This window comes from Archocentrus centrarchus, chromosome 9 (assembly GCF_007364275.1).
Source record: "Archocentrus centrarchus isolate MPI-CPG fArcCen1 chromosome 9, fArcCen1, whole genome shotgun sequence".
Lineage (NCBI taxonomy): Eukaryota > Metazoa > Chordata > Actinopteri > Cichliformes > Cichlidae > Archocentrus > Archocentrus centrarchus.
The window spans coordinates 17282298-17308500 of record NC_044354.1 but is presented as its reverse complement, the minus strand read 5'-3'; the positions used below and the strand labels follow the sequence as shown (position 1 = coordinate 17308500).

Below are 26203 nucleotides of genomic sequence, written 5' to 3'. Positions count from 1 at the left end.
ATTGGCTATCGTCTCCAGCATTGTGTAAATCGGCAGGGTGCATCTGTGGTGCTACTCCTGTAATATTACATATAGTTCATCACTTAAGGTTAGGCCTACCTATTGTTTAATTTATAGCCCAACTATTCTTCCTGTTCTGACACTGTCTCCCCATCTGCACTGGCAGGGAAAACATTCAGTTTAGCTATTAATTATCACAGCAGTGGAAAGATGCACAAAGCAAGGGTAACCCCCTTTTTATTTCCTTTAATAAACATTTTAAAACAGCTTCATTATAATAATGTATTTTGATTAACGATGTTTACCGCAGTGCTGGTAGTGAAAATTGCTTTCCCATAAATTAAACCAATAAAAGTTAGTTGATGAATTATTGCCTAAATGTAAAGTGTTACAGTCTAATTCATTCACAGCAGCACCACTCTGTAAAGTATCTACAAAATATACATATTCAAGAAATAATCAACATAATTAATTAATCTGACTTCCCAACAACTATCTTGATAATGTTTTTTTTTATTTTCTTTTATTTTCAAACATCCATAGTTCTAATTATGAATAGGTATAGCAATGAAATACTAATATTAAGAGTTTTTTGTAATGCTGCAATGTCATATTCAGCATTTACTTTAGAATATGTTAAAGGCAGTTATAATTATATACTTTAGGTCTCAGAGAATCAGCATCCCGCTAATTATTCAAGTGAGCAACTTGAAGCATACTTAGAGTAAATTAAAGGAGCAGTTTCAGTTAATCTGCATTATGTTGATACATAATTAATTTTACATGCATCTATCTAATTTAAACAAACTGTACATGCAATTATAATTCAATTCATGAAACTTTTTTTTTTTGGACTTTGTTAAGTTTTCCTGATTAAGAAGCAATGTTTTGATCTAATACCCTCTATAACACATAGAAGTATATTTAAATAAGAATGAAATAGAAATATTAGAACTTACTGTGAAAGGAAACCATTAAAAAAAAAGTCATTTATACTGCATCTTCATGGAAATCAAAGTAAAGGCACGCAGAGGGCAAAACAACACAGTGGCATGTTGAGAGGTTAGAAAAGTGAATATTGGTTTATGTCAGAGTGCCAATTAAGAAGAAGTCATACACACATAGCTTAGACAGCTTAGACTTAAATGGAAAAAAAATATTCTCTAGCATAAAACATGTCAGGTAAAAATCAAAGAGAAAATATAATTTCCCATGAAGAAATCAATTTGTAGTCCTGTAGCTGATGTTTTTTAACCGGGTGACATTATAGAAGGAAATGCATTTTTATCACAGCCACTTTCAGTCCTTTTCTGATAACTACCACGCTGATTTCAAACAGTGCTTTGTGTGCCTCTTGTATTTAACAGAGCAAAAGGCTGTGTACCCTCAAGGTAAATTTACTATCTCTCTCAAAAAAGCAAAAAAAAAAAAAAAAAAAAAGGCAAAAAAAAAGAGGGAAAGCTTTGTGGGGCAAGTCAAACATTTTAACATCTCTGTGTTTCATCTAAATCACTGACAACAAAATAGCCTCTAGCATGAGTGTCTCTCTTTCCCTCAAAGTTAACTATGACATCTGGCATGGGCTCTGAACACCATGACAACAGACACCACGACTATAGACACCACGTCAGCATACAACTGTAGTGCAAGAAAAGAGGCAGTGAAGAAGGGACGGATAGAAACACAGCTTGCTAATGGGGAGAATGCAATGTAAAGAGATAACTAACCACCATTATTTACACAACTCCCCATAACAAGTGGATTATGCAGATTCCAGCTATTGTCAAGACAAATATCATCATAAGGTTTCCTTTTTTTCACAGAGTTTCTAAGCCTACAAGGAACATATGGCAGCAACGGGAAATGTACAGTAAAATACAAAAATGCATGCTAGGCTAGTAACCAATGAAGCACACTTGATTAACAGTGAATATTTGTATGAATTATTCATTTAAGCATAAAGTATCAAGAGAAGACAGTACATGAGCCCCTCTGTGTGCCCTGGGGCTATTGTCATGGTGGGAATAATGGGAGGGGACTGTAACGCAAATGTTTTCATCTAAATATCCTTATTCTGTAATTTAATGAAACTCTAATCGTGATGAGAGGTCTGAAATACTGTGCTGAGGAAAACTACAGGCGAGGGATGACAGAGTGACAAAAAGAGAGAGAGAAAGCAAGGGAGAGGTGGGGGGGGGTCTTGTTTTTGGTAAAGTGAGGAACACTGTGGCAGGTAATACTCTGGGTACTGCCACTCACTTTTGCAATCAGGCAGAAATTATAATTTTAATAGACATTCAATTAGATTCATTATTTCACATTTCTTCCTTGTGTCGGTCAAGACCCCTCTCCATTCAGATTTATCTCCGAAACACATTTTTGTTCACGGAAAAAATGATGGATTGACAATGCAAAGGGAAGAGTGAAGTCAATTTTGCCTGATGTCACTGACAGCTTAGCATGTAATTACTGTCACATATGCACAATAGCAGTACCTAGAGAAGAGCAAGGACAATCAATTTAGCTTTCAAGCCTGCAACTTCAGTATAACTACATAACTTTATTTGAAAGAGTAAGAGTGGAGGTTGTTTAAATGTTAATATATATAAATATATGAGGTGTTGTGGACCCCCCCCCCCCCAGTCTTCCTCTATGGTCTCAAATGGATTGTCCAGCAGCACCCTCTTGTGGAGCATAACTAAAATGCAATCAATGTTCAGTATTGCAGCTTCTCTCTTGCTTCTCTTCTCCTCTCTGCATCCTGCTGCAGTACTCCTCCTCCGGCTGCATCTTCCCTCCAGCCTCTTCCTGCCGGAGATGCTCGGCTACTTCCCCTTTTCTTTCACATTGCGTCTCCGCCTGAATTTCTCGCTCGGGCTTGGTGCGATCTTTCAGTGACCTCTTATTCAAATATTTAGATGGTCGATTTCAACCCCTTTAAGGAACTGTCTCACAACCTCTCGCCATAAAGAAATCGATGGGATGAGTTCAAATGCCAGTGAAAATGTTCAAACATAAACAGGTTCATTGGGAGGCTATGGGGAGGGGTATTGGCAGAGGTAGAAGCGCTGGTGGTTGTGGTGGTGGTGGGGTGGTGGCAGCAAACGGGGAGTCTGATGCTAATGTATGCACAGCCATAGAGTAGCTATGCATATGCATATGGGTAGAATGGGATTACACCCTGGGATGTGCTGAGATACTGAGAAGGTTTAAAAAGAGGGTGAACACTAGGGATACAATGAGGCAAGGCGGGGCATTTATGTTTACCGGGAGAGGAGAGGAGAGGAGAGGAGAGGAGAGGAGAGGAGAGGAGAGGAGAGGAGAGGATTTGGTACATCATGGTAAAAATGGTCTTCGTCTTGTGCTAAACAGAGTGACCTCTAGTTGGGGCCTTGGGGGAAGAGGGTATGGAGGGGGTAGAGTAGTTAGAGCAGCCTACTCTCACTGTTCCCTTCAGGGAGCAACACTGCACCAAAAAGCATTGGACAAACCAGGGCATTAATATCCTCACACTAACCCCCTGACAATACCCCATTATGTATGTACGCCTCTGTGCATTACACACCTTGAACTAGAAACAATCGCGCCCTTTTCTTTCTTTCCCTTCAGCACTTGAACCACAGCCAAGAAATTCAATGAGCACATTTTATTATATATTTTTTATTTCATAGGCAAAAAAGAGAAGCGGAAGTGCATACACTCACAAATACACACACACCGCTGAAAACCTTCACTGTGTTCTTTACATAATCAGTTACCTTGTGACACCTACCTTTGCTGCAAATGACTGTTTGCCTTTTATTCAGCTCAGTGTTTTCTCTCTATCTCTCCCTTCCAGCCATGTGTATCATCTCTAATTACAATTCACACTGATTCCAGCCCGCCATGCTAAAACCCAGCCTACAGAATAAAATAAAAACACAGCTTGTAAGGTGCAAAGGGGCACATGAAAACCAAAACCAAGTCAGAAGGGAGAGGGTAAAAAAAAAAAAAAAGAAAAATCAAAACACAAGCTCTGGGTGTGGGGTAACAGCATCAGTACGGTATTATGATGTTTCTAAATGGGGAGCGTGTCTCTTGACACGGGTCCCTGTCCAGATATCGATTGCTCCTGTGGCTGCAACGCTAACAGCAGTGGAGAGCCATTGAACTTAAAAGCAAATAGTCCTTCTCCCCCGCTCAGCGTTCGTTCACAAGCGATCAATACAGGTTGGCCCAGCACGGCTAACACCTCTATCTCGAATAATGGCTTTCCTCCTATAGTTACTGACTAGGAAGCGATACAGACAGGCTGGAACAGGTTGGGGAAAGGGCTTCATAAGTGGAGAAAATGAAATATAAAAGGCTAAGATTAAAATATATTCATTAATACACTTAAAATTTAGAACAGTTATGTCAGCTAAACTGAGATGGAGGACACAATTTTTATTAAATGACGAAGAAATCTATTTACAAATATCAAAATATTCAAAGTTTAAATACCTCCAGTTGTTGTAATGCAAAGATTAGTAGTGGGATGGAAACATTATTATATTTGATGAGTAGGTCATAGAGCAATAAAACCACTGGTGCTTGGACTCTCCTTGCCTATTTTCCTTTAACGGTCTTCCATTTATTTGCCTGCTTAATAGATAGAGGTGGGCAGGGCATCTGTTTGATCGCCATTAGCCCTGTATTAGCCACCGTGACCCTAATGTTCCCCACTCCATTACTCTGCGGCAGGAGATGGAGGTGGAGATGATGACCCTGAGAAGAGAGGAAGGCCGAGAGGTTCAGCATGGCTGGGCAGAGATCAAGTGTGAACGAAGAGAAACGCCCATCACCCATTCTTGATCACCCTGGAACCTCTTGGGACCTCAAAGGGGATACACCCTGTATTCACCTCGGCCTTGTCCAAAACACAGTAAAACACGATATAAAGTACCCTCATCATGTATGACATGGTATCACAATGGCAGTGTTATATTCATGTCCAATTTTAAATTTTCCCATTTCAACAGGATATAGCCAGTGCTTAAACTGTCAGCAAAAATCTGTTTTGTAAATGAGTGAATAAATCTTAGTTTTTGGGGGGCTTCTACTTTTTTTTTTTTTTTTTTTTTTTTTTTTTTTGAAATACCATTTTATGAACCAAACAATACCAAAGCAAATCCAATCTATTCTCTTTTTCTGGTTGCCATCCCAATACTGTATAGAGATTTCGAAATTAAGTGCTTTTGGACCAGACAGACACTGTGCAAAGGTTTCTGCATCCCACTCTATTCTTTTTAAGGGTATTACTGTAAAACAGGCAACTGGATAACGGCAGAGTTCAAAGCAATATGCAAAAAGAATGCAGTTTTTCCAGCTGAAATCATCTGATCCCTTCCATGCCTGAATCAGCTTCAGCTGTAAGCCATCGCTGAGTAGGGACACAAAGGGAAAAAGGAAATGAAAGAAAGAGAGGAAAAGAGAATGTATGAAAGAAGACAAACAAGAAAAAAAAAGAAATTTGAGGGACTGCGACATTGTACAAAGTGTTTAAAGATGGTGGATGTCAGAAGTCGGAGGCAGTTCTTGGCATCGGGAGTCAGGAGTGTTGCAAATCATGTGGTCAAGGCAGAGGACGTCACATGGAATGTAACAGAAGCCTTAAATATGGCGGCTCTGCAACTCAAAATCTCTTGGCTTGTGGATTTTTGCAGCAGCAAGCTACTGTGTAGTGAAGTGCTGACTGCTGACTGAAGGAATTTCACTTCTGGGGATCAGAAGGAGATCCACTGTGACAAAAAGTCCAGGCTCAAGAAGGCTGTGACCAAGAGTAAATTACAGCAGCAAGTGTATGCATTTTTCTAGCTACGCAAAAGAAAAAATAATTTTTGAACTTTGCAAACTTTACATAGATTTGTCATGTGCACAACAAATCATATTTGCAGTTACTAAAAAATGTACACACGAGAATAAAATGTGATGAGCAAAAAAAGTCATGTGTGGCCCAGAAAAAGGAAGGCCATGCCTGGATTTCCAGTGTGGAGCTGCCAAGGTTAAGCCTTCCCAGTTCATAACTGTATCTTAACTGTTTTAGCTCATTTTAATGAGCAGATGTGGGCCGGGCCGCTATCTGAACTCCATTAGCCCAGTATTAGCCACAGTGACCGTAATGGTCCCCACTTCATTACTCTGTCACTGGGAGAGATGGGATGATGGCCTAGCGAGGAGATGAAGGCCGGGGGGTTCAGCATGGCTGGGCAGAGCTCAAGTGTGAACAGAAGAAACGCCCCTTTGCCCATTCTACAAGTCGCAAATTCCCTCTGAGACCTCAACACGAGTACCAGCCTGGATTCAACACGCCCCTCGCGTGTTGATGCCGCGCAGAAAAAAAGGATCAGCAGTTATGAATAACTCTTTTGCTTGTAACTCCTCCCTTCTCACACACCGTATTTTTCTGTGTGTGTGTGTGTAAGTTAAGGCTTCAGCAAAAAAGACCGAACTAAAGACAGTGATACTCGGGTGGATTACATTCACATTAAGCCACTGAAAAAAAGTTTAAGACGTAAATTAACTATTCCAACATGTGTTTGGTACACTAACTTTTTCATTACTGACTTTTTCCCCTAATTTGTAGTAATTCCCAAAGTTATTAGGTCCAAATGCACTAATTGCAAAGAGAAATGGCCACAGGGCATTTCTAACAGGCTTCCTTTGACAGCAATAACCTGTGTGCATGTGGAGAAGTCAGAAACAAGTGGCACTGTCCCATAGTTGAACCAAGGAACTGTTCTTACACATGTCTCACCTTTCATCCTCTGACCCCATTATTTCTTCTTCCAGAGAAACCTCACCAAAACAGAACATATTTGATTGCCCTGGCCCTCCAAACTCTCTCCCTCTCATAATGTTATCTTAAGAAATGTGGAAACAATTGAACCTCCATTTGATTTTGGCGCTCGAAATGACTACCACATTGGCGTCCAGCGTGTGTATGTGTGTCTGTGTGCGTGTGTGCATGTGCGCGCATTTATCCAGACCCCCCCCCCCCCTACCCCCAAGAGATTCCACAAAGAGATTCCAGAGCTTGTGTGATCCAGTTCCTCTCATCATAGCAAATTGGCCATGTGCACTTGACGGCCAGCTGAGTAATCTTCTGACACGTCGGCGTTAACACACCACTCCACAATCACAGAAAGAAAAATAACTTTGGGGAGGAAAAGTCATAAATAACCTGGCAGAGAGGGAGCTTCACTCTCTACTTGCCCTCTGAACCCGGTTGAGAAAACAGTCAATACGAGAGGAGAACCACATGATTTTCGCTGGAGTTTATGTGGTTTCAGTCATTAGGAGAGGCATTAGATGACCCAGAGAGTAATACTAACCTTCAGTGCTTTTTTATTGGTAAAAAGAGGCACTGGAAACATTTAAGATGGAAGGAGAATCTAACGAGTGCAAATTCAGGAGAATTAAAAAAAAAAAAAAAAAACCCACATCAGCTGTGGCAAAGAGAGGTTGTTAGAGCCATGAAAACCTGAAAGAAAATATAGTACGAGTACAGTACAAGAGAAAAAAGCCAGAGATTGCCATTTCTCATTGGTGGTGTGAGCAGGAAGTGGTTTGGAACCAGGGGGATTGTAGGCCATGTTTTTTTTAGAAGGGAGGCTTACACTTAGCTCTTCTATGACAGCAGACTTTTCATCACATAGCCACACTGAGCCACCACTGGGCTGCAAAATCTGTTACCAGACTCTAACAGAAGTGGCCCTCCAAATTGAAAAAGTCTGCTGCCATCACAGGAGTATAAGGGGTGAGAGATAGGAGTGTTGAGGGGTGGAAGTTGAAAGCTTGTATGCGTGAGTGCCTCTACCCACAGACACAGACATTTCTAAGAATGCGTTTGTCTGTGTGTAACAGAAAAGAGACTGGAAAGAACAGACAGGAGGGGAAGGAGAGAGTGAGAAAGAGGGAGGGCAGCTGAGGGGTTTAGGGGGGAAAATGTGGTCATCAATTGCTGGCAGCAGATCGAGGGAAAAGATTATTGGACGGTAACCCAGCGGCAGATGTCTGATGAGTGTCTATTAACCTGCCTCCTACATCTCGTAGGCCGTGTCGCTGATGAATTCAGACCAGGAGGCCTTGTCCCGCCCAATAGGAGGGGTCGGTAATCCCTCTCCAGGAAATACCTGCCAGAGACCTCCGGACCTGATTGGCTGTAGCTGCGCTGCTCTGGCACAGCTAACAGAATGGGGATGCAATTGAGTCAACCCCTGCAGCTTCATGTCCATTGCTCCTCTACCATCATACAGTATCGCGCTCCTCTTTCATCCCTCTTTTTGTTTTCCTTCTACTTCTCTATTGTTCCTGTGTGCCTCCATCCACTGATCGACACACCGATCCCTTTATTTGTCTTTCTGCTCACCCTTTTTCAAATTTTCCTGCACTACTTTGATACTACTTTACCCCAGCAGACCCGAAAAGCTAGAATATGGTGACAAACCAAACAAACCCAGTGTTGAGAGTGAATAGACAGAGAGGGATATTAGCTCACTGACAGCAGTCAGCGGTAAAACATCCCTATGACAAACCGCAGTTGCCAGGATTTTGGCTTTGGCTCATTTGAGCCTCATATAAATAGTTTGAAAATGGGTATTCCTTGACTGGTAGGGAAAGCACAGTCCCTTTCCTTACTCACCACTGGTTCAGGTCCAACAAATTACAACATGGACATGGAACACCAGCTCCCCACCCACTGACTCCTACATGGATGAACCCACAGTAAAGAATGGATGATGGCATTAATAATTCTCTAGAAAACCTCGCGCCATCACTATCGTTCTAGAAAGACATATTTGAACAGGCAGCCTATGATGTTCATTTTGATTACAGATACAATTCATGTCTGTAAAATATACCAAGAACAGTTGAGAAGTGATGAGATATCAACTGACACACTTAGATAAACCTGTTTTGGTCCATTTGGCCTGTTAAAGAGACCAGGTCTCAAAAGACTTGATGATATATGAGTTTGGTATCATCTGCCAACAAATCACTTTTATGTCATCGCCTTGACTCAATGTTTGCTTTGCTCCTTTTCTGTCTGAGCAGAACAAAACACAAACAATCCTGCAGGGAGGCAATTTGAAATAAAAATAATCTCCACCCAGCCATCTTAGCGTGCCAGTTAGTTTTCATTAAACCTGTTTAACTAGGAGCTCGATAAGCATGGCCCAGGATAACATGTCTGGCTGTAGGCAATGTGGAGGGCAGAGGGAGAGACTGCAGGGTGTGAGAGCTCAGGGTCTGTACTCCACATCTGCTCCTATATTAAAGGCATATGGGCTGGACCAAGCCAGCCACTTATGAGCATGCACGGTCCCCCGTCCTGAGCCCAATCAGTCTTGATGGGGTGATGTAATGGACCTACCTTGGCCTCCCTTGTTGTCTCAAGCATAGAACAGCCACTATGCAATCCTGCACAGAAGGCCAGACAATATGCCAACTCACTGTCAACACCTGCCCATCAAAAACTGGTGGGATGAAGGTACACATGCAGAGGAAAGAAGGGATGGAGATGGCAATGGACTGAGGTAAGAGAGGCATCCAGAGTGAAAGCGAGAGAGTGAGAGAAGGGGGGAAGCCTGATGGACCACTGAAGTCACAGAAGGCTGAAAAGAGGGAAAAAATGACCCAAAAGGGATAATGCAAGTGTCTACTACCAGAACTTGTGCAACTTATGTTTGTCTTATAGTATGGAAGGTCAGATAGGAAAGGAGAGACAAAAAATATGGGTAGAGAAGTGGTTGTATAATAATCCAGAAGAGGCCAGCTCCTCTACTCCCCCTGTGGCAGAAAATTAGGATCCTGTGGTACAACTTGTCCCTTCCACATTTATCAGTGACACCACCATGCCGGGACCTGCACAATTGTGTTTTCATCTGCTCTCACAAACAACCATTCATCTTGGTTGTGGTGTAATGGAGAAGAAGTACAGGGAAGGAAATAGGATCAAGGGATCCTACGCTTTGGTGGACAGGTATGGTGGAGAGGAAAGGGTGTTCTGGCTAGACGCCTGACTTAGATGACTGAGAGTTATCTCAGGGTGGGGAGGCTTGTGTGCGGCTTGCCTTCGCAGAAGGATAAGGTGTAGTCACTCTGTGGTGACCCAAGAGTTTGTCACAGGGGATGTAATGAGGTCAGATTACAGGCTAGTCCACAGACTGGCTGCAAAAGGTTGGCCCGTAATCCCACAGTCATTAAAGGAATGCTTTGTTAAAAGCGGATGGAGGAGAAAGAAAAAAGATGGAGAGAATGAAGACGAGGGGGGAATATAAGAGGTGTGTGGGGGAACTCAATAACACTTGATTCAATATGAAAAGCCTCTTGTTGCCACCCAGGAGAAACCCGGCTAGGAAGGATGTGAGGGAAGCCAGCCGAGAGACTCCTACAACCAGGAACAAGACATGCCTTGTTCCGGGTTTAAGGAGCAAACAGATTAAGATGAATTGATGCAAGCTTAGTGACTTTAAAGAATGGGGGAGAAAAAAAAAAAAAAAAAAAAAAAAAAACACGCCCACAGATCAATAAGGCTTAGGAAGCAAGCAGCCAAAGACAGAATCTCAACTCACATTCAAGGGGATAACACTCTCAGAGCTCACATATATCCCTACTTTGTTTGGTTTGGATTCAAAAACAAAGTTTAAGTGTACAATTTAAAAAAAAAAATTAACAAAACTTGGGTACTGGGGGACAATCAGATTTAAATGGTAACATTTCAAAAATATATTGCATTTTAAACATTTTATGAAATCAGAGAGGTAAAAAAAAGGTATGAGTATAATAAATATAGTACAAATAAATAAATAAATAAAAATTGAACAGTGAAACAAGGTTGAGCTATTTATACAGACATTGCACACAGCTATTTTCATTTTTTTAATAATTTTCACTTCTATGGTTTGAAAATGTATGTGCCCGTACTAACTGTGTACACTAGAACACACGAGGGGTTTAAAATAAAGCATATGCGGATCACACCAAAAGTCCTATTGCCAGCAAGTTAATGTAGATCCAGTGTCCCACAGTGCACTGTGACAGATCAGTGCCTAAGCCGGCCTGGCGGGGCCTGCGCCCTGATGTTTGCAGAGATCAGAGAGAATCATCTGGGTTAACATGGTAATTATACGGCAAAGCCCTGCTATCTCGGGCTGGATCTGATACTGTTTTTCTCCTCTCTGCACAGATATTTCAGGCCTCCAGTCAGGAGGAGCGACAGCCGTCTTCCAGAGGTATACCCTTAAGAGGTGTTCCATCTTAATGAAAGTAAGTACTGCATTTAAGAACAAAAATAAAGATGGGCTTCAAAACTTGGCATTACTAGTGTGTCAATATTGATAGACCTGAAAGAAGATATTTTTTTTTAATAAGAGGAAGACCGGTCAGTGATCTGCTTATTGTTTATAACTGAATAAAATAAAATATCACATGTGAAATTAACTGTAAAAGCAATGCATAGTGTTTTTTTTTTTCTGTCTAACCTGTTAGCTAAGGTTTTATGGTAGTATCTGGACATGTGTATATAAAATACCACAGTGCATTGTTGAAACTTAGCCCCATGAACCTCCATACTGGTCAGCTAATTTAAACTCACCAGTATGTTATTCCTTAAAAAACAAAGGAAAAAAAAAAGGAAGAGATAAGTAAACCACTGACTGGGGCAATTGAAAAGGGTACCAATTATAACATTGAAATGCTTTACATATCATTGGAAACAATCATTGTATTATTTTTGGAGACAGAAAGTTTTTAAATAAAATGTAGATGACCTTTGACACTACTGAAATTAGTATATCGTTTGTGTCTGGTTTGGTGGTAAAACACAGACTGCTCTTGGATTTCAATTAATTTTAGTGTTTTAAAATAATAACTGCTCTGCCTATTGAGAGAATTATATAAAAAAAAATGTAACAATATTTTTGCCTGTATTAAGTTTCAACTAACCAAAAAAAAAAGAAGAAAAAAAAACGGTGGTGGGAGCTATGCCTATGACTATTATTTCGCAGTGTGTTTATGTTTTTCTGTATTTATTGTAATGTGTATTGTTTCTGTGACCGCAGGTGTGCCCTTTAACCTCAAAGTCATTAGCCTTTGCCAACTAGGTCTCTAAACTGCACTATGCTGGTGCAAAACACGTGCAGAGAAAACGAGAAACACAGAAAGAGAGAGAGAGAGCGGGAAGGGGAAGAAGGCTCCAGGGCCAATTACGGCCCCAAGAAAACAAAGGGCTATATTTCAATGATTCCTCCAGCTGTGCTGTTTATGAGCTGTGTGCTTAGTCTCTGTGACCTTCACCTCCACACTTGCCCTCTCTGAGGGAAAACAAGCTAAAATTGCCTGATGCTCAATCTTTCATTTCCCCTTGTTTTTCCCCCCTGTATTTCCACTTTTTTTTTTTTTTTTTTTTTACTTTAGCAAGTTGCTGAAAACACACTGTTTATTTGCTTCATTTCATTTATTTATTTATTTAATATTTATTATTTCAGATATTTTATGGCTTAGCACCTTTACCGCCAACTCAACAGTGCGCCATGCCCAACCTGGTCGTAGATGTAAAAGTTAAAAAAAAATATATATATATAGACTAATCTAAGGCTTAATGACAAGGTGTATGTCATATGTAACCTTTATAACTTTGCTTGTCAGACTCCCTCCCTCTCCCACCAGTACACATACGCAGATGTGCACAGACCTCATAAGCAGGGTCTGGGTATCAGTCACTGTGGCCCTTTGACAGGTCTAACCTTCCCAAGCGGCAGGCTACATCTTCACTGCAGTCCTATTGACCAAAGCAATAAGCCATTCTATATGGTGTATTAAAGTAATTTTCCACATGCTACCTCAGCACGATCCATTGTTCATGCAAGCTCCTGCTGACCATGAAGAGAGGAAGAAGGTGGAAGGGGCAAATAAAAAAACTTCCCCAAGCTACCATATCAAATTGCAACACTTTGCACAGTACCTAAGGGATAAGTTCTCTGCATAAGTGTTTCTTCATTTTATTTTTTATCTTTTTTTTTTTTATTTATTTAAAATTTTTTGGTTTTCTGACTTAAAAGGTGCCATCATTACCACAGTCACTCATGAAGGAATTTTGGACTGTCAGAGGGAGGTCCCAGCAACACCTCAATGCTTACAGCCATATGTCCTCACTATCCAGAGAGCATGTTCAATTAATATGTTCCCAATCCAGTCTCCCAATTCATTCCCTCTATATTAGAAGGCAAAAAAGGAAAAGGAGCGGTTCTTTTGTTGGCAAGCACTGGCTGTGTAATATGTTGAGGCCATCTGCGTAGTCCGGTGGCTGCCCTCCCCTGCTCCCCGTGTCAGAGGTGGTGTTGGAATCGCTGTGTACCTCACCCTGGCCTCTGCTGAAATCAGCTCCAGTCCGAGACCATGTGACAAATGATTCCAATCTAGGCTGAGTGCCCTTGACTTGACCCTGACCGCTGTAGACAATAAGGGCAAGCTCAGTCACTGGAAAAGATGTTCTGCGCTAATAAACCCGAGCGCGGACCAGGGTAGCAGTGAGCGGCAGCACGGCTTGGGTGGGAAGGGGGAGGAGGGTGTTCGGGGAGAGAGGAAAGGGGGGAGAGTTCAGGTTCTGACCTCTCAGGTGCAGGTTGATAATGAGTCTCCCTGTTTGCTCTGTGAAAATGACCTAAGAGAGATGAAAGGAGCCAGAGCACAACAAAGAGCCCCATTCTTCGCTCCTCTGAAATGGGATCATTCTTGAGGATTGGCTTATGAATGCACTTTCTATTTCATTGGCTTTAAAGGGCACTTAAGCCAAAATACAAACATGTAAAAGTAGTTGGGCTAGATGCTGCCACGCAGCCCCTGAAACCAAGCACACCTCCTCTCAGACCCCACACATGCAAACAAAACAAGCAAACACAAAAGTAGATGCTCACTTGCATACACATACATACGAGGACAAACACACACATACCGACAATATCCCAAATCCTGCTTGTGTCTCCCCTTGTCTCCTTAATAAACCCTATAAAATGAGTGTGCTCTTGCCAAGCGTGGTGCCGTAAACATGCCACTCCAGAAAGGTTCTGGGCATCCCGCTAGTTATGCTAATGAAACCCCCACCCTCTTCTGTTTTTCACTCTCTCTCTTATCCTGCTGGCACAGGCTTCACTCTTCCGCAGTACACCACTCCATTGTCATCTCCTGCCCCTGTTCTGCTGGCATCAGACTAGATAATACACAGCAAAACGAAGATCCAAGAACCCTTGTAAAAAAACATGGCAAGAGAATAATATGGTTATTATTTCTTTGAACTCAAAACCAGGCCATTGTTCTTCATTTTTGTGTCCCAATTTGTAGCAAAATATGGTACAAAATATGATTATCTTAAGAATGTGTATGCATGGATGGCTAATTATAATGGTATAAACAACATTTCCAAGGTAGAGTGTTAGGAAAGAAACACGAGAGGGTCATGAAATACTGAACAAAATAACCCTCACTTCTGCCTGAAAAGCTTTGACAAGGCAAAGTTGTTCACAGCCACAAAGTAGAGGCAGGACTTGGTGTAGCGCTGATTCTGGTGAAGCGGAGTATATCAGCAGGTTATTTGTCATGGGGACTTTCGGGAACTTAGTGCTTAGAGTAACTTAGGACTTGGAGGCGGAAGTGCTGGGCACGACAGGAACCACTGAAGTCTGCTGAACTCTGCTGAGTGTCAATCTGGAAACCAGGATTATACCCTCCATCCTCTGGCTCAAAAAAAAAAACACAAAACCCACTTGTCACTGCAGAACAAAGTTTTGTTTGTGTGACTCTAAGCGTGAGTAGGTGTGTGAAAATGCACATTTGTCTGTATCTATAAATGTGTATGCGTGAGTGTGTATTTTCATGCATCTTCAAGGCCTTGTGTGCATGTGGCTTTCTCGGAGCTGTTGGGTAAGCCAGGGCTCTGACATGTGGATTTGTGGCTTGACTGCAGAGGAGTTTATCACAGATAATTACATAAGAATGTGCTGGAAAAGGAACAAACCACGGACAGTCTGGGCTGGCAGATGCTGAGCTTCGGCCTACACAGTGCCCCGTGCTCCCTGCACTCCAGACTCACACACCAGCCCCCACTGGGCCTCTCTAAGCTTGAAAGGGCAGCAGAGAAAACACTGAAATCCTGGAGAGCCCAAATGAGCTTCTCTTTTATTTCTCACCCTACAGCTTCCTTACATCTCTTTCCTTGACTCTACTTTTCACACATTTAAGGCATTTCTCTGAATACACAATTGATTTTTATTTCATACCTTGGTTAAAAAAAAAACTGTGTCTTCAAATATAAAAAGTGTTAAATAGCAATAAGTAAATATGTGTATTTTATAGGAGAATCAGTAGCCAAAATCAAAGTGCTCAAATTGTGGGAACATGCACGTAGTCTCACCAAGCCTGGAAATTGTGGATTTGCCAACGGAAATTGCTGAAAAATGTTCTGTCATAGCTGAATATTCAGCTCTCACCACCAGCAGTGATCCTCCACGTTAGATTTGTGCACGTTTGAAACAGAGGTTGATTTCTCAACACAAGTTTGAGGTCCGTGGCGAAACCGCAGAACACACAGCACAGGTGTTCATAAGGGGACTTCAGGGAGCGATTTAAAAATAGCAGCAATGCTGAAAGCCCCCTGGAGGTGCACGAAAAGATGATATTAAACAAAAAAGATTGGCCAAATTGCATCTTCAGTTTTTATGTACAGAGACCCTCAACATTATGATCAGACTTTGCAAATACATGCACACTGTTTTTCCTGACTCTTGTCAGTTTAGCATCCAGTTATGTCCGCTAATCAAGATAGACTAAATCATCAGTGCACGCAAGGTTAGAAGACTTAGTGCTCTCCTGCTGGCTTTAAGTGTGTTAACAGAACAGGTGAAGTAAAACTGTTGTGACTTTTTGTATATACAGCATCAAATTTATAATCACCATATTTTTAAGTTTGACCACTTTTTGATTTTCATAAAGTATATGGTCTAAATGATTTGGTTATCAGAGAATTCTTCTTCTTCTTCTTTTTTTTTTTTTTTTTTAAACACAGCAACCCAAATTCCTTGGAAACAAGGTTGTAATCTTCTCCGGCAGCCAGAAATGGCTGGCGTCAGGACAACGAACAAAGAAAGTAGTGCAGTACTTCTATACACACAAGATGATCACCAAGATAAAAAGCACAAGAGTAGCTTGTGCCATTACGATCAGCAGCAGTGAATTCATGCCCAGGTATGTTCGCTTTACAGCAACTGGAGTAGGAAGAGTTTTGGGCTGAATGTTTTATTCTGCTTTATGAAGAGAACCAAGAGCGGCGGGACTGCTGAGGTGTCTTCTTCTAAGCTCACTCTCTTTTACTTCACTATTAGGTGAAAATAATTTTGAACACTACCTAGCAGACCCCGAATCAAATAACTAAGAGGTGAACATACAATACAATGTTGCATCACTGCAAGCTCAGTCATCCATATAGTCACTATAGACATCAATACTGCCATGTGTAGTGTGTGTGTGTGTGTGTGAGGGGGATGAAGATGACCTGTGATATGAGACGGATCTCTTTTCAAACTACACTAAAATCTTAAATCTTTAGTCGGAACTTGCAGTATTACTTGTGCATTCACTTTACTACACCATTCCTTGATCCTGGACCCACAGAGAGAGTGCTAAAGCCTGTGAATATTCGCTGATGTACTCTATGATCGTTCCACCACAAAACTACAAGGCGATGTCATGCTCCTTAACATCCAGGCTTCTGTAAGGTGCAAAACGGTAATTTCTTTCTCATGTTATGGAGCCCCTCAGTGTCAGTGTTTGCTAATGTGCAGAGGGAAGGAGCATGTCTCTATCGCAGATGGTGTGGTGTGTGTATATGTGTGTGTGTGTGTGTGTGTGGGGGGGGGGGGGGGGGGGGGGGGGTTGTCTATGTGCTGGTGTACTGAATTGGAAATGGAAGTTTATAAGGGCGCTGGCAAAAACCTCTCCTCTGCCCTCTCAAGATAATGAAAACAGTGAGGCGAGAAAGTAAAATCTGACCACTGCAAAACTGAAACTGCACCGAGGTAGGAAGATGAATAACCTTGTGCACCAGCCAACTGAATTCTGGGTATCAATGCCTTTTCGATTCACTTACTTTTTGTAATCATCAAGGTCAAAAGGCAATTTCTGCAAACACATAAATAAATAAAACAGGTTGGCAGCAAATTAAATAGAAAGGGGAACAAAGTCATGCCTCTAGCTAGTAATAGAAAAAGCAAGGGTAGAAAATCTCACATGAAAGCTAATTTTAGATAACATCTAGCTTTGCTATTTGACTAATTGGAATACACTTCAGTCTTCATACAGAAATGCCATTAGCACTTAAAACATTTTGTGCTAAAGATTTTTGTTATGCAAAGTATTATTTCCTCATCCATGACTGCATCCAAAAGCTGTTGATAGTGAATGTTTAATCATTTTTTTATCATTATATTACTTTACTTTAGAAGAGCAGTGATTTAACAGTTTTATTTTCTTCTGCTGCAATTTTACTTCGTCCAGTAAAAGCCCAAACACAAACATTACAAAATGTGTACAAGTTTTGCCAGTGGTTAAACTTTCCTTTTGGTCACTTTCTTTTTTTTTTTTTTTTTAACAAGGAAAGCAACATGTACGTGTTGCATACCGATCACAGCTGACTATTGTCTAATGCTCTGGTGTTCCTCTGTATCCCTTAGTTTTAGCCTTTCTTTCATGAAATCTGATGACGCCTGTTTTCCAAAATGACTTTCAGGTTCATTTCTGATGTAAATAATTTAGAAAACAGTTGTAATAAGTGTGGAGGCAGGGCTTTCCCACTTAATCCAGGTAAAAAAAATTAATTAATTAATTAAAAAAAAAAACTCCTACAGGGTAAATTAGTCACTCACTAACCTAAGAAGACAAAACAACTCTTCACATTTTTAGTAAAATATCTACAGGATCTCTTAGTTTTTCCTTCCACCAAATGAGCTAAGATATAAGAGAACTTTATTGACTTGTAATCGTGTGTCAGCAACAGCTCAAGGTTATTGTGCGAAATGAGTTCAGGCTCTAAAAGGCTCAGCATTGTAAACTGAATCAATACTACCAAATAGTGAGTACTGCCATTTACTGCATGATGCCCGCAGGAATTTCATTCTAGCCATAACTTTCAGCACCCAGCCTTACATAGTAAGCAACAACGGGCCCTTATGAAAAAGTAAACAAGTTGTCGGGGTCGTGCAGTTTATTCCTCAAGGTTACGTCAAACCCCAACGTCCAGCCTCCTACTATAGGGCCAGAGGTCTCGCATTCGTCTGGCTCTTCTGTCAGGGGCCGATCCCTGCTTGCAGTACATTGCTAGCAGAGAGACAGGGGCTTTTATTAAGTGTTGGCAGTAGACAATATGGCCTCCGCCTGTTTCTAGTGCCCCTGATTCTGCTCTCTTGGCACATGATAAGATTCTGAGCCCGTTCTGACAAACCATACAGTATATATGTTTTTTGTTCAAGAATCCAGCGCAGTTTCTCAAAAAAGAAAAAAAAAAAAAAAAGGGAAAAAGGCAAGAACAGTTTATTACTGTTTAGAAACCTCCTTCCGAGAGCAAAGCAAGCACGTACAGGAAAGAGTAATGATATGTTTTAGGTCAATATTTTATACGATGATGCATTTTGGGAGGCACACCTCTACAAGGCATGTGTGAAACAATGGGTGTCATAACTGCCCTGTGCACCTTATTAATCTTCCCTCGCCCTATAATCAATCTGTTTCTCCCCTTGCAAACACTGGTTACATTCCTGCGTTACATGAGAGACCATCTTTCACTGTGGCATAAAAGGGTGGCTCCAGGATGGTGATGTCTCTCTCACATGAGGCAGCTAAGACTAACAGTACAAAACGACTTCCTCAGGATGTTTTTAAATCGATGACAGCAAGATTAAGCTGGAAAAGGAATCAGGACATCAAGGTTTTTGTTTTTTGTTCCATGGCTGATTCAACTAGTCAAATTAAAGCCTAGAAAAAAAATCCATGGATTAGATATTAACTACCCGAATAATAGTTTTCAATGAAAAACAGACTTCCAAAGCTGTGACATAAAGGTTTGCTCAGTGATTATAAAACCTAGGCAGGGTTCTTATTAGGGTGTCCAATCAAACATATGGTGTCATGCCTACAACTGGGAACCATTTCAGAGGTATGTTGTGAAGTCATACGGTAGTGCTCCGCTAAAATTATTCTATAGATGACAGCAAGGGGAAGTTGCCACTATTCTTGTCATTCCCCATTGTATAGTCATACTGCAGCAATTATTCAAAATCTTTGATTATCCTCTGAGAAGCGATGCAATCATGGCTGAAAATCAATTTCAGGGACATCAGGAAAAATCAAAAAGCTAACACAGTGCCAACAGGGCCAAGGGCTTGTGTGAGAGAAGAGAAGGGATTTTTTTTCTCATCATCGTTTCGGTTTTCCCTTTGCTGAGGGTAATCAGCCAGCAACACCAGAGAGCTTGCTGTTAGTCAGAGCCAGATCCTGATCCTGTTCAGAGCTGCTAGTGATGTAGAGCCAGGTAGCATCCAATTAGTGCTTAGTGTAACTTAATGCAAAGTACTGGCACTCAGCTCACCGAATCCAACTAGTTGTCATTGAATTTCCACGCTTGTTCTGTCAAATTCATGAACATTTGCTGATTTGCTTTGCCTTCTCAAGGCACCATGGAGTTGAAATAAGACATTTTCATCAATGCTGCGCTGTGTATGGCCATTTTCTGCTAAAACAGATTGGCCTGATTACTGATGAGACAGCAGGCACGTCAGTGACGGCTGCTTGATGCTTATTGACAACTGTGTTGCTTTAGAATCACATTTACTCCTTTTGCATATAGAGCAATTTGTAATGGCACAGGTTCCAAAGCTCTTTAATGGATGTAAATCCAATGAAAAAATTTCATGATAAACTAAGAGCATGTACCATTTTTAGTAAACAAAGCTGGATATAAAAATTCCACACTTCTTTATGTTCAATCTAGGCATGCCTGTTCGTGTTTAATCAGTCTGGACCAAATGCTCAACTTATCTCCAGCAGCTGAGAACAGATCAAGTCTGATAATGACATATTTAGAGACACGGCATAAAAGAAAAGCCTACCCCACTCTTTCATAGCAGCTGATCTGGCTGATGAAAAACTCAAAAATATGTGAGGGACATTACAAAGTAAGGGATAATGGTTAATATCCGATTTGTCCCTGTTTCATGTATTTCGGTTTCCTCTTCTTTTTTTTCTTGCCTTTTTATTTTTGGTCTCAGAGCATAGGCAGCTGTGATGAGCACCTCCACAGACTTCAGTTTCTAGTAGCAATCAGACATTGGAGTTTTGGAAGTGGCATGTAATGTTTTGTGAAGATGGTGGCTCCCTCCCTCTGTCTTCCTGCCTGCCAGGGCTCCATGGGCGGACCGCCGGTACTTTTGTAACAGCATTAGCAGAGACTATGCAGCAAAACAGTGGAAAATCCACTCCATCATGTTTCCTCATCAGGGATGTCTTCTCTCTGACCTCCACCTCTGTTTCAGTGACTCACACAGATATGGAAGATGAATATGTACCATCTCCTCAGGTTACGCCAAATTCAACAACAGACAGGCTTGTCAACCATGAAATGGTCTTTACAGAAGGAATATGGACAAATTTGGGTTAGTTGAAGGCACTTTCATCTCTGGATAATTTCCTGACCTTTATTTTATACTCTAGGCTGTAAAGATTATTCAGAACACTATCATAACAACTGGTATAAAAGGACAATGGTGGTCTATTATCCTGCGCAATTCCTTTCTGGACATCTATCATCATGCTCCCTCCCTCTACCTACATTCATCACAGGACACCCCCATGGTTTTCTAATCTACAGTTTTTGTTTTCTTTTTTTTGCTTTTTCTTGGTTATATCTCTTGTGAATTACTTGGCTCAGAAACACTCAGACAAACACACAGACACACACACAGGCAAACTGCTGCCTGGCCTCTGAGGTTCAGTGGGAACATTAAATACAGGTCAGGGTGACAATGAGGTTGTTGCAAGGCCTTGAGGAGGCCTGTGGGACTCTACTTATTAGTCCCTGAGCATAACTGTTTGTGTTTGGTGAGGACTAGTGTTGGAAAGTAAGTTAATAGAGTAGGTGTGTGATGAGGACATCAAGAGATAAATAACCTCAGTAAAACGGGGCAATCCTACTTGATGCACACATGCACAGAATTCACATCTGGATATTGGATTTCATGCAATGTTCGTGTCCTGTCTTGTTCATCTCTCTGTGAAGTCTGTTTTTGGCTCGAGTCATTTCTATGACATCATAGACTGAGCAGGAATGTTTCTGCATGACATTATATTCTTTTAAATAGCTGCAATTTGCTCTTATTATGTACTCTGCTTGCTTAGACAGCCTTTATATATTTGGCCTTAACTGGAAAGGTACTGTACAACATGTCTAAGAAAGATTTATCTCATTTTAAGGAAGCATTTTCTCTCATACTATGACTGATCTAGATTTTCTTTCTGTGGTGACTATTTCAATATTTATAATCAGATATATTTCATAATTACATTCTACAGTATCCTAGTATCCTGGCATGTGCTGCAGCTTAAATGCACATGTATAACTTTCATTAGTTTAAGCCCAGAATCAGGAAAATGATTTCCTATTCAGTGTAGGCTGTACCGTTCACACTAGGTTTTAATCTCTCCATGAGCAAACATGTCTATGCAGCTTCAGTCTTTTCTCTTCCTTTCTCTATGACAACTTTCATTTCAGTCACATGGGTGTATGTTGTAATAACTCAGTTTTATGTTCAAAATAAAACTGCAATACAGTGGAGAATATTAGTAAATGCTGCGGAGGCGACCCTCAGAGAAATATCCGTTTTCTGCAGTGAATCTTGAGACTGTGTGATGATCTGTTGTAGGTATCTGCTGGTTTCAGAGTCATGCCCTTTACTGTCCCTCTGTTATTTACCCACCAGACATACACAGCTTGATAAATGTTTTGTCTGACCTTCTAAATTTGTTTTCCTTCCTCTTAACTGTGATTTTATTTCCCTTGGACAGGCCAGACAGTGTGTGCCTCTGTGTGTGTACGTGCATGTGTGAATGTGTCTGCTTTTTTTTTTTTGTTTGTTTGGTTTTTTTTAAGCGTTACTGCCAGAAAGATTAAACTTATCTTTTCCGCTTCGAAAAAAAAAAAAAAAAATTTCCATCAGTTCGTCATTAGAATAAAAAAACACTGAAAAAGCAAAGGAATTCGAACGTCTACTGAAAGCGACTAGCCCTCCATCTCGTGTGTGTCTGCTTCAATCTGTAAAGGGTTAAAGTCGCCACAGGCCAGAGCAGAGTCAACATCGGCCACGGCTTGGCTGGCCTACCCTGCCAGATCAATATCTGCAAATAATAAATTAGCTCCCTAGAGGGGCCGCACTAAACCCTCAGCAACACTGCCCTGGAAAAGTCCACAATTGGTGTGTGCGAGACTCAATAAGCCAGGTGAATGACTGTGCAGGGGCACATCTTTAGCACTCCATAATAGAAAATTAATGGTGCTCAAATCAGTGCTGAGGGCACCCTGAGGGTTACCTAATAGGCCTAGTTAGAACTGTCATCCCTTCCAGAGTCGCCTAAAATATTACATGCAAACGCAGGGAGCCGAGACGAGAGAGAAGAATGGGAGTGGATTTGTGTCTTATTTGTGGTTACATCAGTTAAAAGTAAAAGGTGAGTTAGCGTTGAAGGGAGAAGAATGGCAAGAAACCATGATTTAGCTTTGGTATAGCTTACAAAGAATATTGAAGAGGTCGAATTTTGAACGTGGAAGAGGACAGACTCTAAGGCTAATAGAACAAAAATATTAATTTCAACATTAGTATCAGCACTGTCATCTCATAATGCTGTCACTCTTTGTGTATTTTCCTTTGTTTTTGCGCTTTATGTACTCAGTTTTAATGACAAGCTTCAGGTCAGAGTGAATCCTCTTTTGACAGTTCCTCATGTTACCAAACAAACCTGAAAACAATGATAGAAACAAACTATCATTACAATTTCCCCAGTTCAGACATTATTGTCCTTAAAATAAGCCCATAAGAAAAAAAATGATATCACCATCTAAACACGGAGGTAAATAACAAAACAAAACAAAAGTTTGTGGATGAAAAAGGGGAGTATTAATATGGTTCTGAATTTTGTTAGTAAATAATATTTGCAGCATTCAAGCATAAACCAATCTGCGGGCCTGTTTAAAAGCAGATCTATATTCCACGCAGGCTTGTAATGAGCCTTAAAAGCACATCTGATCACTTATTCCAGTTGGTTTATTTCCCTACCCTTACGGAAAGACTGCTGGATTCAATAAACACACTTCATATTGATCCTCAGTCACACGGCAACACAAGCACCTGTCTCACCTGCATCCAACAAGATTTATTACAACTTTATACGCTGAGAAGAAATGAAAAGGCACAGAAATGTAATCAAATGTGCGCCCATACACACAGAAAGTTTAAAATGCCAATGATTTCTCACCAGTGTACCCACATACATGCACAATTTTTCAATCTTTTCTCTGACCCTTATTTGTCTCTGCAGTAATATCAGCTGGTTGGAATGTGGGGAGGGGTTTTCCTCCTTATCTCTCCTCCTATCCCCCTCAGGTCTGGACTTCGGCTGACTGTCTGCTGCACTGACACTGAACTTACCCACATGCCGCCACACTGCCGTCCTCCAGAGCAAACAGAGTGTGTCGCTCTCCGCAGGCCACTTGGGATATTTTCAGAGATGATGGAAGATTCTGGAACAAACACGGTGCCAGCTGGAAAAAAATAAAGTTCCCAGTGAGGTGAAGAAATACTCTGAGTATCTCTGGGTTGCTGTTATTGTGTAGTTAAGTTGGTATACTCCATCAGTCTGGCAAACATCCCTAAGACAGGCACAGCTACAGCAGATCCTCTCAGTGCAGATGAAGACAGAACAACAGGAAGAACAGAGGGAACAAGAAAGAAACAGCATATTCCTTTATGGTGCCGAGCTGTGTAGATCTGATGTTTTTAAGTCCCTCTGTGTATGTCTGTCTGAGTGTGTTCATGCCAGTGCCACACAGAAAAAAAGAAACAGCCTATGAGAAGAAAAGAAAGCCTGGTTCCTCATCATGCGCTTGTTAGCTTGTCCAATCTATGGCAATCAGCACAGTCCCAGGGGTTGAAAGACATGAGATGCTGGGGAAAGGGAAGCCGAGGCTGAGGAAAAGATCAATACTGCTCTGTGAAACAAGAAGTGTGGGCTATTTACTCTCCATTGATCTGATGATGCTGGAGAAACACCTCACTCGGCTATTAAATTGAGAGTATAAGTCTAGTGTGGAGGGCTTTTTTTTCCCTTCCTCTCTCTGTCTTTCTCTCTTACTTCACCCCAAGGTCAAGGAAAAAAAAAGCTAAAAACATCCACAAACACACAAAAATGGATTGCTTGGGCCGGGGAAAGTAATTAATCTGCATTAAATCTGTCAAGGGAGCAGACACTAACTACCCGTCTTAAGTGAAGTTTTGCTCAGAGCGACCCATGGCAGCATAGGATGGACTACTAGAGGACACGGTGATAAATGTAACTGCTAGCCGGGGGCCTTCAGAGCTTCAGAGGCTAGGTTTTATGAATGAATAAGAAGGCAAAGTGTAAAAGCATAAAGTTATGTGGGCTAATTGAATAGAAACATTTTGTGTTCAATGTAAACAATCAGCAGGAAGGAAAAGAAAATGTTCTTTCTTCTTTCTACATCCAATATTTAACCTGCAGTGAATGATTAAAGTGTAGCATTTTTGGATATTTTCAATAAATCAATACTTCTGAATCCTGAAATTGTGCAGTTGTTCATTTCAACTGATGCTAACATAGACTATAAGACTCATTATGCTGCAATAAGATCCTTCCAGAATTTAACATCTGAAGTTACACAGAACTATGTTGTAATGTCAGCTCTTTAACTATGGTGATTTTATCCCAAATCAACAGTATATATAACCTTCTTTAGGCTTTTCACTTTGGGTGTCAATAGATGTGCTTCAGAACATTTACGCATGCTTTTTTAAAAGGAAATCAATTTAAAAATCCACAATTATCTCAGTGCATTGCACTGGCACTTCAATTTAGTTTTTTTTTTTTTTAATTTGTTTTGTTTGTCACTACAAAAAATAAAAAAAAAAATACAAAAGCAAATGTATTTAAAGACAGAAATCAAACATATTGACTTTTCAAAGCAATTTCTTCATTGTGAAAGTTTAAAAAAAAAGTCCCAGATGATCAAATTATGTTATTATCACTATAATTTAATAGTGGTGTTATAAAACTAATATATTTCTGTGGAGAACTGATCAATTCACAGCAGATTTTGGTGGTAAAAACCTTTACAAGGTTACAAGTTGAAAGAATTTTCCCAGCATGTGTCCAGTGGCGGAGCTGCTAATGTCCACACGCTCGATGTGAAACTCTCTCTCCCTCCATGTCTTTCTTTGCCTTTCTTCTAACTCCTCAGAGGAGAAGCCTTATTGACTGTGTGGCTGTATTACAACAAGCAGTCTCTAATGACTCCCTGAAGACCTCTCTATCCCTACTGCCCGCCCTCCATCTCTCTCTCTCTCTCTCGCTCTCTGCCTCTCCTTCTCTCCCTGCTCTTCAGGCTCCAGTTCAGCAGCTAATTAACCCTCTCTAATAGCGTAGATTACATTAGCTTTGAGCAGCTCGCACCCTCCACCGGACTCACACTGCCACACAATGAACCCAGCCTTGCTTTACAAATCTCCCCCTTCACAAGAACACAATTATGAATTCAAACAACTTCTTATCCACACTCACTCATCCAGGGATAGAAGCCCTCCTCTGCAACCGCCCCACTCCTCCCATGCCACCCATCGCCCAGGCCTTCACACAGGGAGTAATGAGAGAACTGAAGAGAGGAGACCACACAACAAGATGGCCAAGAGGGGGAGAGGGTTATTGGGAGGGAGGACCCCCTATTGGGGAAATCAGAGAGGTCACTATAGGTGTTTCATTGGATGAGCTTACAGAATCCCAACGATAACCCTCCAGTTTAATGTTCTTACTCAAATGAAAATGGAATCTTAATTAAACAGAGCAAAAAGGGGGGATA

General features: G+C 41.0%; 1 protein-coding gene across 1 annotated transcript in view; it reads right to left on the bottom strand.

Moving 5' to 3' along the window:
• The window catches only part of LOC115786172 (ultraviolet-B receptor UVR8-like), a 245227-nt gene that overhangs the window by 193151 nt on the left and 25873 nt on the right, over positions 1–26203 (bottom strand). Inside the window, exon 3 of the mRNA XM_030738221.1 lies at positions 23763–23875. Within this exon, the coding sequence (XP_030594081.1) occupies positions 23763–23875 (113 nt within the window). The remainder of the gene's footprint in view (positions 1–23762; positions 23876–26203) is intronic.